The sequence below is a fragment of the Acanthaster planci genome, unplaced genomic scaffold (genome assembly GCF_054643075.1).
Source record: "Acanthaster planci isolate LZ-2023a unplaced genomic scaffold, COTS_SCS Contig111, whole genome shotgun sequence".
Taxonomy (NCBI): domain Eukaryota; kingdom Metazoa; phylum Echinodermata; class Asteroidea; order Valvatida; family Acanthasteridae; genus Acanthaster; species Acanthaster planci.
In genome coordinates this window covers 1-19,018 of record NW_028257733.1, presented here as the reverse complement: position 1 = coordinate 19,018, position 19,018 = coordinate 1, and the positions used below count along the sequence as shown (strand labels likewise).

The following is a 19,018-nucleotide window of genomic DNA, read 5'->3' as shown; positions in this document are numbered from 1 at the left end:
AGTTGAAAAGAACTATGCTACTGGTGAACCTTTTGGTGGTAGCAATGCGACCGTAATGCGTGCGGTTCTTAGTCTGGCTTCGTGAGTAAGCGTAGTGCAGTTCCCACCATAGGAGTCTGTGTTGCTAGGAAAATCGGACCCTCTCTTGGTCCAGTCAGGGGTTCATAATAGATGCTTGCTTGCAAAGGTGTGGCGCCGCGCCCCTCTGGGCAACGGATGACACTCGGACCACACTTATTTTAAACTTGGTATGAATGGAAAGGCATTAATATTTTCTGTGTCTGTAATGGTTGAGTCAAATCGATTCGAAATCATGATAATTATAACAATGTACTTCTGTCTGTGACCAAGTACCCTCCGTCCAAGAGTTGTCGAGAACCCTCGGATATTCTAAAATGTTAGAAAATTGGCGTCGCGTCGCAGTGCTCGCGAAAGATTTTATTCTATAGACGCGTGAGAGATCGTACGGTAAAAAGGATGATGCTGGCCATATTGGTGTTAAGTGCCCAAAAGGCATGCAGGGTGATGAACCTGCATGGATGTTATCCAACACACAAGCTATCGCTTCAGGTTATTTTGATTTTTGTCGGACATTATACTGCAGGTACCAAGCCGAAGTATGGAGTACAGGCTATCAGCTTCACCCTGGGGTACATCATAAAAGTGCTGTTGGTTTGACTTGTCAGGAGATCGGATTTTTTACATGAATATTTCCTGTACAATATAAAGTTTACTTACGTTAACCAGGAAATTAGTTGCGGTGGAAATCTTTACTATCAACAAGATTTTCATTGTTTGGGCATTATGTCAGACAAGTTTTCAGCTGTGAGCGATCGAACCAACTAGGCTTACATGCGCTTTTATATCCGGCAGGCAAAACGTATTTGCTGACCCCATTAAGTTTGAACTTTAAGCTTAGGCACACAAAAAGTATGCTTCTTCTGTTTCTGTGCCAGGATCTATCTTGTCCTGTGTCACAAGACCGTCACGTGGTTGGACTCTAACCTGTCACGAGTGCAGCCGAGTGTTATGGGTTACATTATTCTTATCGCACTGACTGCGCTTAAATCAAGGGGGTGTGTGTTTGCTCACGCACAAGTCAGGCGGTCAGTGGAACTGCACAGGTGTCTCATACGATCCCGTGAAAGGTTTCCTCTAGGCCTACTGTACGCTGAAGCCTAAACAAGGTTAGTTTTAGGGCCTGATCAGTCAGCTTAAGAAGTTATTGAGATGAGTTACCGTTAAGAGTTACTGTTAAGAAGTGATCTCACGCGAAAGATTCATTATGTACGGTTGTGCTCACGTCATCATTATTCTGGACCACTGCTAGGCCTAATTTTTAGCATTTTAGTGAAAAAAGAGTGACCACAATTCGGTGTCTAATCATTGTGCCCTAACTGTAACCTATAGTGGCTATATGCTGGCGTGCATCGGGCTATGTATCGGACACGAATTTGCCTGAATGAACGACCACTGGCCAAAGATTGTCTAGGGCTTATTGTTTTAATTGACCAGCTTTGTTTTGGCTCCAAGCTCAGTACATACAAATTCCGTCACTGGATTTGTCTCTTTTTGGGTTTCGTTTCAGCAGCCAAGATGCGCTTCGCAGTGGTGTTCCTAGTCAGTTTCCTGGCCCTGACATCGGCCAGCATCGACTTTCAGGAGTACTCTGCAGAAATTATCCAACGCATAAACTCCATGGATACCACGTGGAAGGTACAGCAGACGACTGTTCCATGCCGAATTTTCTTCATTTATTTATAAAAATGATCTCAAAATCTCTTTACACAAGAATCAGTGTATACAGTATTCAGTTCTTCCTACAGAAAAATTTGCGCTGGAAAAACCGACAACAAAAAATACCGGAAAGCGAGTTTAGGCCTGAACATTACAAATGCAGCAATATTTTCCTCGTTATTCTTGTGTTTTTGGCTCCAGGCTGGTCCCAATTTTTTAGGCGAAACCCTGGAGTCTGTGATCGCTCGTCTAGGAGTGAAGTACCCGCTTCCGGTGGAGAAGAGGCTGCCCCTGTACTTCCACGAGGACGTCAGTGACATCCCCATGACGTTCGACGCGCGCCAGAAGTGGCCGAAATGCACAACTATTTCGCTGATCAGGGACCAGGCAGCCTGCGGCTCTTGTTGGGTATGTTTTTTTGGAGTCGCTCTCTCAATTTAATAAAATGAGTCTCAAGTCGCTATAGGGCCGCATTTATGTTTAAGACCTTTGAAAGAATCCCTCAGGATGTAAATAAAAAGGAACCACGTTTTTCGGCCACACAATGTCCATGTCTATCAGGTTACCAAAAGTTATTGAGTAATACATCAAACAAAGAACTTAATCTACACTTTCTCACGCACATTTAATTATGAAGCAAGCTTAGCGAATGTTTGGCTTGAATTTGTTGTGCGTACCAGTCATGCACTTTACCTCTATAACGTCATGTTGACATTAGTTTTTTCTATTTTACTTGTACTATTCACTAGGGTCTGCGTACGTGACTCCGTTTTTTCACTGCATGTGCAGAAATCTGCTTGTCTTTTGTAAGCACCGGTCTTCCGCAACGGCCAGTGCTGCACCTAGGATTTGTTGCTTGGACACAAACTGGAATTAACCCCAAAATAGCTCATGGTGCTCAAGCCCCCCCTTGTGCCACAAGGGACTACGATTTACGATTACAACAGAGCTAATGGTTTCAGATGCCTGTGCATGTACTCGGGATTTAAGCCCCGAGCCCCTCCTACCTTGGGTGCACTATTTGCAATGGTAAAGAAAGCCGCAATGATGCAGACGGTATTAATAACAATGGTATTAATTGCTAAAGCAAATCTAAAAGTGGCAAGTTATTTCAAGCAACTGACACTAACGGATCGTCTTAATTAATCTCGTGTGCTCACCTTTTCTGTCCACTTGTTCCATGTATTTCAATCATGTTTTGTATTACTTGTATTAGGCTTTTGGTGCGGTGGAGGCCATGTCGGATCGTGAGTGCATTCACAACAACGTCCAGGTGAACATTTCTGCCGAGGAGCTGAATTCCTGCTGCGAGTCCTGTGGCAATGGGTAATTGCACCAGTTTCAGACAGGCGTTCTTATACAGTCGCGTCGAGCTAAATTTAAAGTTAATTTTGGATGAATGGCAAAAGTTCGACGTCTAGAGCAATTAGGAGCAACAAGGCGTGCTCGCAGGCGAAAGATCGACACTTGGAGGCGCTGGAACGACACCAGAATGACTTGGTTCCAGACTTCGCTATTTTCATGGGCAAAACCCCATGCAAGTCTACGCATTAAGTTCGTCTGTCTGAAAGCAAAAGTCTGCGCGTTCGGTGCGACTGTAGAACGCCTGTCTGAAACTGGTATAAGAAGTCTTTATTTGACGATGTAGGCCGTGATTCGAAGGTGGTGATAAAAATGCGATAGAAAAATACCTGATTTTTATAGAAGAGGACTTAACGACGTTAAAAGACGGTGTTAGGCATGACGTTTTTATGTATTTCAATCATCGAAGGTACATGTAGTTACGCTACTCCCAGCGTTCCTGTCTTATGCTTCATTTTTGACATTGAAACCGCTTGTCTTTCTGTCATATTCGAAATTAATACAACTCTTTCTGTGTTCCAGTCAATAAAATACATTTTCAATGCTTGTCCAGCAAAACACGACTTTTCATTGAGCTGAATACTTCAAAGTCGGATGTGGAAACCAAGAAAAGCGGGAGACCGAGACGAGGACAGCGCACGGCACCCGTAAAAGCTGCTCCTTTCATTTGCTACGTATGCACGCCAGGCTGTCTGAATCATGCATATGTAATGAGCTATGTAGTGGACATTTCAAAATTGTATACCACCTTGTATCACCTTTAAGAATGGAATAGCTCTACACAAATGAACAGTTAAGATATCAGTCGCATGTCCCTTGTAAAAAATACAAATATTCGCAGTCTCTTTTGAAGGATATTAGCCGTAAAACGTAGGCTTTCGTGTGCAAAAATGAGGGGTACAGAAAAAGCCTGGTTTTAGTGGATCCAAACCTGGGCCGGGAGAATTTTCTTGACAGCAGAAAGATAGATATATGTCTTATATCCAGCCAAACAATAAGTTTTTACTTTTCAAGTCGTTGCAAAACAGTCAGGTGCACCCAATATATTTCGTTATCGCAGGTTTAGACTTCGTGAGATTAACCGAAAACACTGCCGTATGTGTTTCGTGAAAGACTATCTGCGATTGGTTGATTGACATATTCTCTCTAATACTGGCGTATCAGAGATACGCGTAAATGTGTCTGACCAAAATCGGGAACCCAGACTTTGCATCGAAGGAAACCTAGTGAATGTTGATCGTTTAATGGGGAACCGGACTTACCATTCGTCTTGCAAAAAAATAAAATTGCCGGAATCGCTGAGTGAGTAGTGCATATAACTTTTGATTGGCCCGGCAGCAAAAATGTTGGTATTAAACGGATGTTCAATCCTTTTAGTGAAGAATTGTAAGTCTCAATTTTATTCAGTTATTGCAAAACAGTCGGGTGCACTTAAAAAAGAGGAGGCCTGCGATTTTCGTGAAAAACACTAAGCAAGTTTGCGTCCAAATAAATCGTTAGGAAATTGTCGATCATCGCCGAAACATAACTTTATTGATAGTGAAAAACGTCAACTATCTACTCATCAAACCATTTCGACCCACGAATGAAGCAACGGATTTCTTGGCGGGTTGAAGGGACACTACTGTGTTCTCGTTTTTTCTCGCAAACTCCCATGTACTCGCGAGATCGTCAGCGTGCAAATGGAATTGCCAAAAATGCTTATCAGCGAAAGAACTGCACGCTGTTTTCGGAAACTTAAGTCGACCAATATGAATCGAAAAGGACGTGATCCCTACAATTTTGGATGCAAATTGAGCAGGGATTCAAAATGTGCGAGCGAGGCATGATGTTGTTTTACCAGAGAATGGCAAGCCTCAGTACTCATTCTTTTTTCTATGCTGTGCTTGTTTCAAGATGCGCTGGGGGATTCCCAAACGCAGCCTGGGAGTTCTGGAAGACCCATGGTCTTGTCAGCGGAGGCCTGTACAACAGCAAGAGCGGCTGCCAGCCCTACTCCATTCCGGGCTGTGATCACCACGAGCCCGGTCACCTGAAGCCCTGCGGACCGGAGGTCCCAACTCCACCATGCCACCACACCTGCCGGACGGGCTACAACGTCACCTTCGACAAGGACCGGCACTTTGGTGGGTAAAGCAAAGCGGCTTTGAACACAGTGGCGCAATTATTGGGGGAAGGGAGAGGCATGTGTCTCCAGCCCCATATATGTACATGTACACAAACCTAGGTGTCACAGTTAATTTGCTTTCACTGACCCCTCGATATAGCCCCAGAAATTTCTCCCTAGTTTAACACCGTTTAAACAGAACATGTTTTTTTTCCAATTTCCTTTCATTTCTTTTCTCGATCAAACAGATGTTTTTTTGAGCGAGTTCTCGCCTAGATCCTTGTGAAAGTTGCCTTTCCATTATGGTAAACCTTTTAGTGCAGAGCGTACGGTATATTAGCCATCTCTTCACACTCGTGCTTTATACAAAGTTGTTTTATGATTCTCTTTCGTAGGAGGGAGCGTTTACAGTGTCCATTCAAAAGTCAAGCAGATACAGAAAGAGATAATGATGAACGGACCTGTGGAGGCAGACTTCACCGTTTACGCCGACTTCCCCACCTACAGATCCGGTAAGAACTAGTGGCGTATCCAGGAGGGGCTGGGAATATTAATTGGATTGGGAATGCCTCTCTCCAGGACCCTTTTTAGGAATTGAAATCACCAACACTTAAGAACTTAAGGAACGGCATTTGTAACGGTTAAATAGCAGATGTGAATTTTAAAATGAATATATTTATGCTTAATAAACGACAGGCGTTTACCAACACAAAACGGGATCCGTGCTCGGAGGACACGCCGTGAAGATCCTTGGATGGGGCACTGAGGGCGGTGTTGACTACTGGCTGGTTGCCAACTCGTGGAACCCAGACTGGGGAGACAAAGGTGAGTAAAAAGTAACTGTTTTTGGTTATGACTTCACCGGTTTTGCCTTTCTCGAGCAATGTCATTTCATAGTCTTAAGACAGGGCAGACTTTGTGGAATCGGGTTGAAACCCATGAACCAACCCTGCAAAATTACTTACTGCAGACGTGTAGCTAGTTTTGTCACATTGAAAAACGGTGTCATACAGCTGCACTGTGCACACCTAGTAAATGCTAGTCACGTACTTTTAGGAGAGAGACCAAATTGATGGGAGTAAAATTTTCCGTTTGAAACTGGATAACCTGTAATCATGTTCCACATGCACGAGCTGCTTCCGTTCAGAAAAAATGTATCAGGGAGAGTTCATTCGTGTACTAAATCATGACGTGATCTCTTGCAAAACAAAATTGTAAACGTTGTGAAATATGAACCTGCATTTCAGGATATGAATTATGTTATGTACTAGTATTTACTTTTTTAAACGGTGCTCTTGCATTTTATATTATTAATTATTCAAAATGTGATATCTCGATTTACTGTTAGGTTACTTCAAGATCAAGCGCGGGGATGACGAGTGTGGCATCGAAGACGACATCAATGCTGGAATCCCAAAGAAAATGTGATTCTAATTTGGAATAAAGAACAAACACCTCTGCTTAGAAAAAGAAATTTCATTCTGAATTCCGTCGGCTTAAACCAAAGTATGATTTGTTAAAAATTTGGCACCTCTTATTAAAAAAAAAGAGATTTCATTCTGAATGTTGTCAGCTTAAACCAAAGCATGGATTTTAAAATTTTGCGACGATATGATTGCTGATGGTAAGTATTGATCACTGATCACTACTGCAATGATCAATGCGTTTAGCCTCATCCCACCTAAATCAAATGCACGAATTTTGCTTGTTATTGACGTTTCCAGCAATGCATATCCATCATAATCAGGTTCAGAGCTGTTGGCTCGTACACGCAACTTCAGCGTAGAGCATAGAGAGTCTTTCTTACAAACATTAATAAGCACGCTACCTACTTTTTACCCTGGCACTGATGGAGTCCCTATTCTGAAATAGTCTAATCACCGGTAATTGACGGGACCGCATCGACACATAAACTTGAGACCATGTCAATATAGCACAGGGTGATTTAGGAAAATGTTTGAATGACCCTATGCACATCTGTATTACATCTTTTGCACAGTGCTGTCTAGAAAATGTTATTGCCTCTAGTAAATTGTCACTTAATTACTATAACAGCTTGCCTTGGTGATAAAAAAGAAAAATAAACAAAACAACAAAATATTTAGCCTTTCTTTTAGATTCGTTTTCCTTGCTTTTACTTTAAAAAGGACAAACCTTTGTGAGGGGGTTTGGGAAATTCGAAGAGTTCAGTAAAGTAGTATCGTCAAAGGTAAAAGTGCGTCGGCAGCGAAATAAAGTTATAGACCCTCAGGAACTGCTTTTCCCTATGGTGTACTATTCACGACAAACATTTCTCTCTCTCTTTAGCCTCCATCCAGGCGACGCAACTACACAGCACGACGGCTCCCTTGCGTCGTGCCGCCCCATCGCACCGTCGCCCTCTTTCCATTACGTTTGTAGACGCACGACGCGTCGCGTCGTGCCCTCGCCCGTCGCGTCGTGCAGTCTTAGGTCCTTTCCATGTTGCATTTTTTCCCGCCTAAACGTCGCCCCTTCTGTCGCCCGTCCCGTCGTTCCGTCATGCGTCGCGTCGTACGTCGTGTCTTGCATCGCATCGCCTATTACGTCGCCTAAAGCACGACGTGAGGCACGACACGACTGAAGACGCGATGCGTCGTGTGCTGTCGCCCTTTGCTTCATACTGTTTGTAGAGGGCGCCTTTACTGTTTTCTTTCATTTCCGTCCCCCGTACTTGCATTGTAGGGCACAGTCCACTAATTCAAGACCCATTGAAAACAGTGTAAAATCAGCATTATTCAGGGCCTAATAACATGCGTACCAACCTCCCTGAGATTTCTGAATCACAAATGAAATAATTGTCTGGTCCCTAATCTTTCAATTTCTTTTCAACTTTTGTGGGTTAACCAATTAATTTTTAATTATTCCCACAAAAGTAAATCACCCCCGCAAATGATTTTTCCAATGTCTGATTGCAACCATTTTTCAAGTGGCAACCCTAAACCTTCCTAGGCACTTAGGACCATTTTTCAACAGTAGTTTTTAGCCATTCTGCTTTCATAGGAAAGCTCAAAGACCCAGGCAGTTGATCCTGGCAACAATTTACACAATCTCACCATTTTGGGGGCCAAACAATCTCCTTTTTTCAAAAGATGCTGGGGGGCACTTTTAATGCTAATGAGCTGACCAGAAATTCTCACTTGAATTATGAACCTCATGGTTCTAAAAAGGGTTGGTGCTAGGACTACCCGCGGGAATAGGCCTCACAGGCGTACTCTCTGTTTGCCTTCGCACTTCCTTTAAAACCAATTCAGGCGATGTGCCAAAACTGGAACGCTCTCTTGCCTTACAGTGCATACCTGGAGCTATCCTTGGGCAGCTTCCAGCTGATCTCAGAATCAACATCGATCAGAGATGTATCCCTACTCTTAGGGGTACCCTCACTCACCGTTTTAGGCTGTGTACCCAAGTTTGACAGGCTCTGTGGACAAACGGTCCCTCTCCCATTTTAACCACTGAACCTCCAGTCTTCAACGGTTCAGCTCGTCTAGGACAGAACCCTTGTCACTCCCCATCGGGCCAACACCACTGTCCTTTAATAACCATGCTCATATTGGAGTTCCCTCCTGAACAGGAATCTCGGTCTCAACTAGACTCTTTACACTCGGCCACTGGCCAATTGGCGATACCGGTAACTCACAGGCAAACTCAGGCCGCGGAACTCCCATTCCCAAACCTCCAGAATTTTACACCCTTGTGTAACTACTACCACCCAGTGAATTCCTAACAGGATTGCTGGCTGCTGTCCTGCAGTATGACGAAAGGATTGCAACTCTTCTCAAATCCTTAACAGAATCCCCACCAATTTTGTCAACCCAACAACGAACACAATGCACAAGGCAGTAAAAACCCAGGTAAGCATAACCCACCTACCTCGTTACAATTATCCTCACTGTTCACCTCTGTGAGGCACGTCCACTTCACAACAAAATGACAAAAATGTTACTCTTTATTGGCAAATACAACAAAATCACAGAGCATCCCACTTCTGACACCATTTGTAGCGGGACAACTGACTCCTTTTGTGGCAGACCAGCAGACTGACCTGATCGGAGATGGAATCGACCTGGCCTAACCCCACAAATATATTTATTTAACCTGACGCAAGAATGAGCGGCTACCCAAACGCAAGGGGGGGTATCAGTTAAGGAACGGTGGACTGTGCCTAAGTCTACCACCGCTCGGTGATTAAGTAATTGATTCCTATGTCAGTAAAGATTACAATAAATGCCAATACAAGTAACAAAAGACTGGCCTAAATCTCACGTTGACCAGTGATTTCAAATGCAAATATACGATTGGTTTATTAAATATCAGAGCTTCAGTTATAGTTTACACACAAATGCAATTAATTATGTAAAAATGATCCTCACGGGTAGGTAGTCCTATGTGGTCAACTGCACTGTGGACAACCGCGCCACTATATGTGATTAATTAGGAAGCTTGTTATCCTCAACCTACACCGGGTTAACCCTCACAGTAACCAGGGTAGCCCTCACAATAACCAAGGTAACCCTCACTAACCATGTAACCCTCAATGACCAGGTAACCCTCAATGACCAGGTAACCTTCAAGTCAATAGGTAACCTTCAAGTCAATAATATACCGTAGGCTTATAACTGATGAGTCTTGACTACACAAGCAAAGGCAACCTTCGCAATTATAAAACACAACAGGGTAGACTTTACAACAATAATCCCTACTGCCTTACTAAGTAACACAGTTCCCTAACTGCAACATGATTCAAGGTGACTTGAGTAACCCTCACCTACTTAAAGCTGTTATTAAATAACATTGCGTCAGTTGATTAAGAAGGTGGTTATAATAGTCCTCACTGGACTCTAACGGAAACCTGCACCCAGTAAACCCGCTCAATGAGGAAAGCAAGCTTTAAGACCAGGACTGCAACCAACCGTCGCTTTGCCAACAAGCATGGAACAAAAGCACACGATCCCTCCTGTCTTGCTGCGCTAATTCCCTAATTAACTGGTTCATACGGGTTCCCTAGCCCTGTAATCCAGCATGGCTTATTAAGCCACTTACGATTAAATTTGAATAAAATCGGGTACACTGAGTTCTTTAAAGTTACGTGAACATAACAAATTGAATTCTCCATACTAAAACCAATGTTGCTATACCTCGTGATTCAGGGCAAGCTTTTGCTTAGTTACGAAAGAGACGCCTTGCACCAATACACTGTTCTCAACGGATAAGAACGGCACAAAGGAACCAGTCCAATCCAGAGATGGTGGTCGCTATGTAAAAGTTTGCCCCGAATCACGAGGTATAGCAACAGTGTCTTTAGTCTGAGGAGGAGGAGGCCGAGGAGGAAGAGAGATTTATATGGCGCACTTATGCGGGAAAATTGCAAGGTGCAATTCCATTCCATTATTACCCCTGCTCACTGGGCCCATCAAGCATTCCAGATACCATCTCAGTTCCCTGTGGAGTATACAGCTCGATACTGCCATTTCGGCGCAACACGCCTAAATCAACCACAATAACCATCTCTGCCCTCACAGGTACCCAACTGCTCCTTGGTGGAGAGAGGCAGTGAGTGACAAAATGCCTTGCCCAAGGGCACACGCACAATCGTGCATGACCCCAGGCTGGATTTGAACCCGCAACCTGCGGCTTTACCCGCCAACTACGAATCCGATGCTCTTAGCCACCAGGCTACGGCACTCCACGGCTCCAGGTGCAATGTGGTCCGATCGCCTGACTTCATCAGTCACATATGCGATCTACAAAATGTTCATGGATATACATAAACTTGCTGCGTAATGACAGTTCTCGCTCGCTTTCTACCCCATGCCGTCATAATGGAGACACAAGTGTCCAGCCGTGAGCGAACAATCAAGGCCTACGTGGGCTTTTAGTAGGCAGGCAAAATGTATTTGCTGACCTCATTAATCTTGAACTTAACGTTTCAGCACACAAAACAGTATGCTTCTTCTGTTTCCGTGTCGGGATCTATCTTGTCTGGTGTCACAAGACTGTCACGTGGTTGGACTCTAGGCTGTCAAGTGCGCAGGCGAGTCAATAGGTTACGTTGTTATCACAGTGACTGTGCTTAAATAAAGGGGTGGTGTATTTGCTGACGCACAGGCGACATTGTCAGTGGAACTGCACAGGTGTCGTATACCATCCCGTGAAAGGTTTCCTCAAGGCCTATTCTACGCTGAAGCGTAAACAAGGTTAGTTTCAAGGCCTGGTCAGCCAGCTTAAAAAGTTATTGAGATGGGTGATGGGACGCGCAAGAATCTTTATTTCCGGTTGTGCTCTCGTCATCATTATTCTGGGTCACTGCTAGGCCTAATTTTTAACATGAAATTTAGTGAACCATATAGGAAGGACACAGAAAGAGTTTGAACTGCCCGGGCTATAACATCTGGCCAATTACTGGTTTGTGGCATGCCATAGCGTCCATAGCCAGAGCGCCGCGAGCGCTTGCTATCCGCTCCGAGCGGAACAAAAGAGGGCGTGTTTTTTTTGTTTTTTTTTTTACTCCTTTGGGGGTGCAGACCACTAATTCAAGTGAGAATTTCTGACCAGCTCATTAGCATTACAAGTGCCCCCAGAGTATCTTTTGAAAAAAGAGATTGTTTGGCCCCCAAAATGGTGAGATTGTGTAAATCGTCGCCAGGATCAACTCCCTGGGTCTTTGAGCTTTCATATGAGGGCAGAAGGGCTGAAAACTACGGTTGAAAAATGGTCCTAAGTGCCCGAGAAAGTTGAGGGTTGCCACTTGAAAAATGGCTGCAATCAGACTTCGGAAAAATCACTTTTTGGGGTGTGATTTTGTTTTGTGGGAATAATTAAAAATGTAATTGGTTAACCCACAAAAAATTGAAAAAGAAATTGAAAGATAAGTGACCAGACAAGAATTTCATTTGTGTTTCAGAAATCTCAGGGATGTTGGCGTGCATGCTATTGGGCCCTGAACGGTGCTGATTTTACACTGTTTTCAATGGGGCTTGAATTAGTGGACTGGACCCTTGGAGATCAACGGCGCGTTTGGCGCGGAGCACGCCGAGTACGCGTAACGACTTACAACTATCTGCCTTTTTTTTTTTTTTTGCTGCTTGGGGGTGCACTTCAACTCGGGGCGGATACGCACCATCCGTTTCATAACCACGAAACCCTTTTGTAACCTGTCATCGACGCCGCAATTTTTCGCAGGTAATCTGCATACTGAGGTATAGAGAACTTAGCTTTCAGTAGTAGGCAACATTTTGTTTGCAAGCCTTAGCCAAATTCGTTCCAAGTCTTTGAACACTGATGTATTGGACGGAGGAGGATAAAAATTACAAACTTTGCATGGATAATGAAACGGGGTCGCAAGATTAAAACGTTTTATACATGATAGCAAAAGAAGGTCTTGTATCAAAGATTGTTCTCTCTCTATTTCCTGACCTCAGCAATAATTTGTATTTAATTGCAAGCAAAACACTTCAGGTATGCTAGGACATTACTGGGCATTTTTTAGAATGTTTTCTATTATTCGTCTGACTCAGGGGCGACGATCATTGAACACTTTGAAGTGCATGTACTAGAGTTGCAACTCCTTCTGTGTCCTTCCACTATAAGTGAACGAAGAGTGACCAAAATTTGGTGTCTTTTCATTGCGCTTTTGTAACATAATTATGTGGTGATATACTGGCATGGGACTATGTATCAGCCATGAATTCGCCTTAATGAACAACCTCGGGCAAAAGGTTGTCAAGGGCTTATTATTTTAATTGACCGGCTTTGTTTTGGCTCCCAGCTTAATACACACTAACTGCCGTTACTGGATCTGGCTCATTTTGGGTTTTGTTTCAGCAGCCATGACGCGCTTCGCAGTAGTGTTTCTGGTTAGTGTCCTGGCCCTAACATCGGCCAGCATCGACTTTCAGGAGTACTCCGCAGAAATTATCCAACGCATCAACTCTATGGATACGACATGGAAGGTATGGCAGATGACTGTTCGATGCCGAATTTTCTCCATTTATAAAAAAAACAAATAAAACTTGTCTCAAATCTGTTTACAAGCCACAGTGTGTATGAACAGTGTTCAGCTATTCTACCTACAGAGAACTTTCCGCTGGAAAAACTGAAAACAAAAACATACTGGAAAGCGAGTTTAGGCCTGAACATTTCAAATGCAGCAATATTTTTCTTGTTATTCTTTGGCTCCAGGCTGGTCCCAATTTTTTGGCGAAACCCTGGAGTCAGTTATCGCTCGTCTAGGAGTGAAGTACCCGCTTCCGGTGGAGAAGAGGCTGCCTCTGTACTTCCACGAGGACGTCAGTGACATCCCCGTGACGTTCGACGCGCGCCAGAAGTGGCCAAAATGCACAACTATTTCGCTGATCAGGGACCAGGCAGCCTGCGGCTCCTGCTGGGTATGTTTTTTTGGAGTCACTCTCTCAATTTAATATAATGAGTCTCAAGTTGCTATAGGGCCGCATTTAAGTTTAAGGCCTTTGAAAGAATCCCTCAGGATGTAAATGAAATGGAACCAACATTTTTCGACCACACAATGTCTATGTCTATCAGGTTGCCAAACTTTATTAAGTAATACATCAAAACAAAAACCTAATCTACACTTTCTCACGCACACTGAATTATGAAGCAAACTTTAATATTTTGTACGTTCCAGTCATACGCTTTTCCTCTACAACATTATGTTGTCATTATTTGCTATTTTACTTACACAATTCACTAGAGTTTGCGTACGCGGCTCCATTTTTGCACTGCATGTGCAAAAACTGCTTGTCTTTTCTAAGCATCGATCTTCAGCAGCGGCCACTGCTGCACCCAGGATTTGTTGCGGGGGCACGAACTGGAATTTAACCCCAAAATAGCTCACGATGCTCAAGCCCCCTCCCTCAGTTGTGCCACAGGGGACTAAGATTTACGATTACAACAGAGCTAATCGTTCAAAGAGCACCTCTAAAGAAAACGGGTTTTACCCCTTCAAATAAACAATGAAGCATCCGAATCGACCGTAGTGTAATTTGTCTAAGATGTAGGCGCATGTACCTGGGATTTAAGCCCCGAGCCCCTCCTACCTTGGGTGCACTATTTGCAATGGTAAAGAAAGCCGCAATGATGCAGACGGTATTAATAACGATGGTATTAATTGCTAAAGCAAATCTAAAAGTGGCAATTTATTTCAAGCAACTGACACTAACAGATCGTCTTAATTAATCTCGTGTGCTCACCTTTTCTGTCCACTTGTTCCATGTATTTCAATCATGTTTTTCTATTACATGTATTAGGCTTTTGGTGCAGTGGAGGCCATGTCGGACCGTGAGTGCATTCACAACAACATCCAGGTGAACATTTCTGCCGAGGAGCTGAATTCCTGCTGCAAGACCTGTAGCCTAGGGTAATTACGCCTGTTTCAGACAGGTGATCTTGTCGAGTCGCGCTGAACCAAATTAAAAGCAAATTTTGGATTAAGTACTGCAAAAGTTCGACGTCTGAAACAATTAGGAGCAACAAGGCGTGCTAGCAGGCGAAAGGTCGACACCTGGAGGCGCTCGGAACGACACTAGAACGACTTGGTTCCCGGCGTCGCTCTTTTCGTGGGCAAAACCAAATGCAAGTGTATGTATTAAGTTCGTCTGTCTGAAAGCAAAGGTTGGGTCGACCCCAGTTGCTCCTAATTGTGTCAGGTTCGGTGCGACTGTAGAACGCCCGTCTGAAACTGGTGTACGAGGTCTTTATTTAACCATGTAGGCCGCGAAGATGGTGTGGAAAATGCGAGAGAAAAAGAATTGACGGTGTTAGGCATGACGTTTTTATGCATTTCAATCATAAAATGAAGGTAGTTACGCTACTCCCAGCGTTCCTGTCTTATGCTTCATTTTTGACATTGAAACCGCTTGTGTTTCTGTCATATTCGAAATTAATACAACTCTTTCTGTGTTCCAGTCAACAAAATACACTTTCAATGCTTGTCCAGCAAAACACGACTTCTCATTGAGCTAAACACTTCAGGATGGAAACCAGGCGAAGCAGGAGACCGAGACGAGGCCGGCTTTGTCTCCATCATATCTCCCTAAAAAATCTATGGAAACTTAAGTCGACCAATATGAATCGAAAAGGGCGCAATCCCTACAATTTTGGGTGCAAATTGAGAAGGGAATCAAAATGTGCGAGCGAGGCATGATGTGCGAGAGTGGCAAGCCTCAGTACTCATTCTTTTTTCTATGCTGTGCTTGTTTCAAGATGCGGTGGGGGGTTCCCTAACGCAGCTTGGGAGTTCTGGAAGACCCATGGTCTTGTCAGCGGAGGCCTGTACAACAGCAAGAGCGGCTGCCAGCCCTACTCCATTCCGGGCTGTGATCACTACGAGCCCGGTCACCTGAAGCCCTGCGGACCGGTGGTCCCAACTCCACCATGCCACCACACCTGCCGGACGGGCTACAACGTCACCTTCGACAAGGACCGGCACTTTGGTGGGTAAACCAAAGCGGCTTTGAACGCAGTGGCGTAACTATTGGGGGAAGGGAGAGGCACGTGCCTCCGGTCCATTATGTACACAAACCTATGTGTCACAGTTAATTTGCTTTCGTTAAATAGCCCCAGAAATTTCTCCCCAGTTTAACAACGTTCAACAGAACATGATACTTTCAAGTTTCCTTTCATTTCTTTTCGATGGATTCTCATCAAACAGATGTTTATTTTGGTAAGAGCTATTGCCTAGATCCTTGATTGGGGAAATTGTCTTTCCATTATGGTAAGCCTTTTGGTGCAAAGTGTACGGTATATTGGGCATCTCTTCACACTCGTGCTTTATACAAAGTTGTTTTATTATTTTCTTTTGTAGGGGGGAGAATTTACAGAATTCCCTCGAAAGTCAAGCAGATACAGAAAGAATTAATGATGAACGGACCTGTGGAGGCAGACTTCACCGTTTACGCCGACTTCCCCACCTACAGATCCGGTAAGAACTAGTGGCGTATCCAGGAGGGGCTTGGAATATTAATTGGATCGGGAATGCCTCTCTCAAGGAACCTTTTGCAACGGTAAAATGAACCTTTTGTAACGGTAAAATGACAGCTGTATAATGTATATATTTATGCTTAATAAACGACAGGCGTTTACCAACACAAAACGGGAACCGCGCTCGGAGGACACGCCGTCAAGATACTTGGATGGGGCGTTGAGGGCGGTGTGGACTACTGGCTGGTTGCGAACTCGTGGAACCCAGACTGGGGAGACAAAGGTGATTAAAAAGTAACTGTTTTTGGCTATGACTTCACCGGTTTTGCCTTTCTCGAGCAATGTCATTTCATAGTCTTAAGACAGGGCAGACTTTGTGGAATCGGGTTGAAACCCATGAACCAACCCTGCCAAATTAATACTGCAGACTGTAGTCAGGGGAAATCAATTTATACATGTACATAAAACTTTCCTGTCAGCGCCCAAAAGAGGGCGCTGTCATTACAGTTGTCTTGTTTGGTGCGTCTCCGCCGACAGATCAAAAGCAAAAATGCCGCTCAAGTTCGAGGAAATAGTGACTGAAAAGCTGGATGATATTGTCCAAAAATTAAATAGTTTAAGTGTAAGCCAGTCCAAGATTATCGTTCGGGTAACCGACTTAGAAAAACCGCGTGCAGAGGCCGAGGAAAAGCCCGCAAACGTGGAAGACAGTGCACAACCTCTGACCAACGCGGTCCAAGATGGTGGCACCCATGCAGATGTAAACGCGCCCCTCAGCCCTGGTTGTGATGTGGTACTACTAGTACTACTAGTAGTACTGGTAGGACCACATCTGAGGACATATAGGCAGATTTTCACTCCATTAAGGACTCTCTGCAGCAGATTAAGTTGCCAAGCGACTTCAAACTGAAAGATACAAAGACTGGTGTCAAGCGACTAGACCAGTCTTGGTGCAATTCACTTGTCAAATCAGCCCGCTGCGTGGAGATGACGCTGAAACTACTGACCGTCCTTTCCAAAGAAAATACTGATCCAACCGAGGAGGATTGGGCCGCACTCTTTGCCGTCCAAATTGCACACATGCGGTTCCTTCAGGAGGATTATCAGACAATCCTTGTCAGTTTGATAAAAGTGCCGCTAAGATCTTCGCACACTGCAGAAAAGCACCAATGCGTTTTCCAGTGCAGCACAACTCCGCCAGGGCACAGGCAAACACAGGCAACCCTAGTAACAACTCTAGGACCCCAGGTCCGTATGGTTGGCGTACTTCAAACTCTCGTGGTGACAGGACGTGGTGACAGGTACCGCTCCTTCTCAAGTGGTGATCGCTATCGCTCCTTCTCTGGCAGGAATTTTGGAGGCAGGGGACAGTACAGAAACGCGGACTATCATGATCACACGTCAGACGCTGCCGACAGCCCAACCATGTACACTGGTACTCTTCATTGAGTTGTGAGTTAGGATTGTCCATTTGGTGCCTTTGGTCATACTGTTCACAAGTTTTCTTGCTGTGCCCATGCGACACTACATTTTTCATGTGTTACTCCACAACCTTGTCAAGTCACATGTCACGTTGGAGGGATATTGGTACTTCAGACAGTGTAATTTCTGGTTGTCAGATGGTGTGCCATTGCTGTTGCCTGGGTCACCTCCATACCTAAATTTACCCAATCACAGTATCACACCGAAGCAACAGATATTCGTTTCCAACGAGATACGTGAACTTTTACATGTTGGTGTTATTGAGGAGGTCAGTTATAAGCTGCACTGTGTCTCCCCATTTGTTGTGTACCAAAGAAATCTGGATCCTACAGAATAATTCATGACCTCAGGATATTGAATGGGCTTTGTAATTCTCCTAAGTTTGTTAATGAAAGTATTGAGACAGTTGTTGATTTAGTGCAGTCTAATGACTATGCAATCATGGTTGACATTAAAAATGGGTTTTACCATGTACCAATCTTACCCGATCACCAAACGTACCTAGGTTTCTCATGGAAGAACAAGTATTATGTGTGGAAGTGTCTTCCCTTTGGGTTTAGTGGTTCACCATATTTTTTTCTTTAAAGTATTTAGACCTGTTGTAGCACATTTGAGATAACTTGGGTAAAGACTTGCCCTTTATGTGGATGATTTCATCCTTTTTGGAAATGATACAGAAATTGATAACTTCAAGGACATACTGCTGGACACTTTAAGCTCCTTGGGATGGCACATAAACGAGACAAAATCTGTGTTAGTTCCGTCACAAAGTGTTCAATACATAGGCTATGTGATTTCAACTCAAACCAAAACCCACTATCAAAATTCCATATTCTCGAATTAGAAAATAAAAGAAAGATCTTCAGCGGGTATTGAGTGCACGAACAGTAAAAGCCAGGGTACTTGCAAGAATTCTAGGCCAGTGTGTATCTATGAGCAAGGCCATCCTTCCTGCAAAATTGCTCCTCAGAAACGCATACAGACTTCTTGCAACCAAGGAGTCTTAGGAGGATACACTGATCATGAACAACTCGACTTACTCCGATCTCGAGTGGTGGCGAGATGCAGTAGGCATATGGAATGGTCGGATCGTTGCCCCACGACAAGTAACTGCACAGGTGTATACGGACGCCAGTGGAACAGGTTAGGGGGCCCTGGTTCCAAACCTACGAGGCAGCAGGCTTTTGGACAATGCCCATGAAGTTTGCATCGATAAATTATCGCGAACTAATGGCAGTTATTTCTGCGCTAAAATCCTTCAAACATCTTCTGAATGGCAAAAATGTACAAACTACAGTGGCCTACATCAATCATCTCGGAGGGCCATTCCCCGATCTAACACAGCTTATGACATCAATTTGGTTGGAGGCTCAC

General features: G+C 44.1%; 1 protein-coding gene and 1 pseudogene across 3 annotated transcripts; both read left to right on the top strand.

Moving 5' to 3' along the window:
• Window positions 1-1,036: 1,036 nt before the first annotated feature.
• LOC147795243 (cathepsin B-like) lies at window positions 1,037-7,306 on the top strand. 2 transcript variants are annotated; one of them, XM_087132170.1, is made up of 8 exons: window positions 1,037-1,187; window positions 1,592-1,716; window positions 1,939-2,145; window positions 2,954-3,063; window positions 4,996-5,225; window positions 5,602-5,718; window positions 5,903-6,031; window positions 6,555-7,306. In XM_087132170.1, exons 2-8 carry the CDS (start codon window positions 1,597-1,599, stop codon window positions 6,632-6,634), a joined length of 993 nt encoding a protein of 330 aa, XP_086988296.1. In that variant the 5' UTR covers window positions 1,037-1,187; window positions 1,592-1,596; the 3' UTR covers window positions 6,635-7,306. The 2 variants fall into 2 exon arrangements, with proteins under 2 accessions (XP_086988296.1, XP_086988297.1); XM_087132171.1 differs by having other exon boundaries at window positions 1,041-1,187; window positions 1,589-1,716.
• Window positions 7,307-11,297: 3,991 nt separating this feature from the next.
• Window positions 11,298-16,468, top strand: LOC147795242 (cathepsin B-like; annotated as a pseudogene). The gene is made up of 7 exons (XR_015424049.1): window positions 11,298-11,421; window positions 13,052-13,176; window positions 13,406-13,611; window positions 14,491-14,600; window positions 15,446-15,675; window positions 16,047-16,163; window positions 16,317-16,468. The product of XR_015424049.1 is annotated as a cathepsin B-like (transcript).
• The last annotated feature ends 2,550 nt before the right edge of the window (window positions 16,469-19,018 follow it).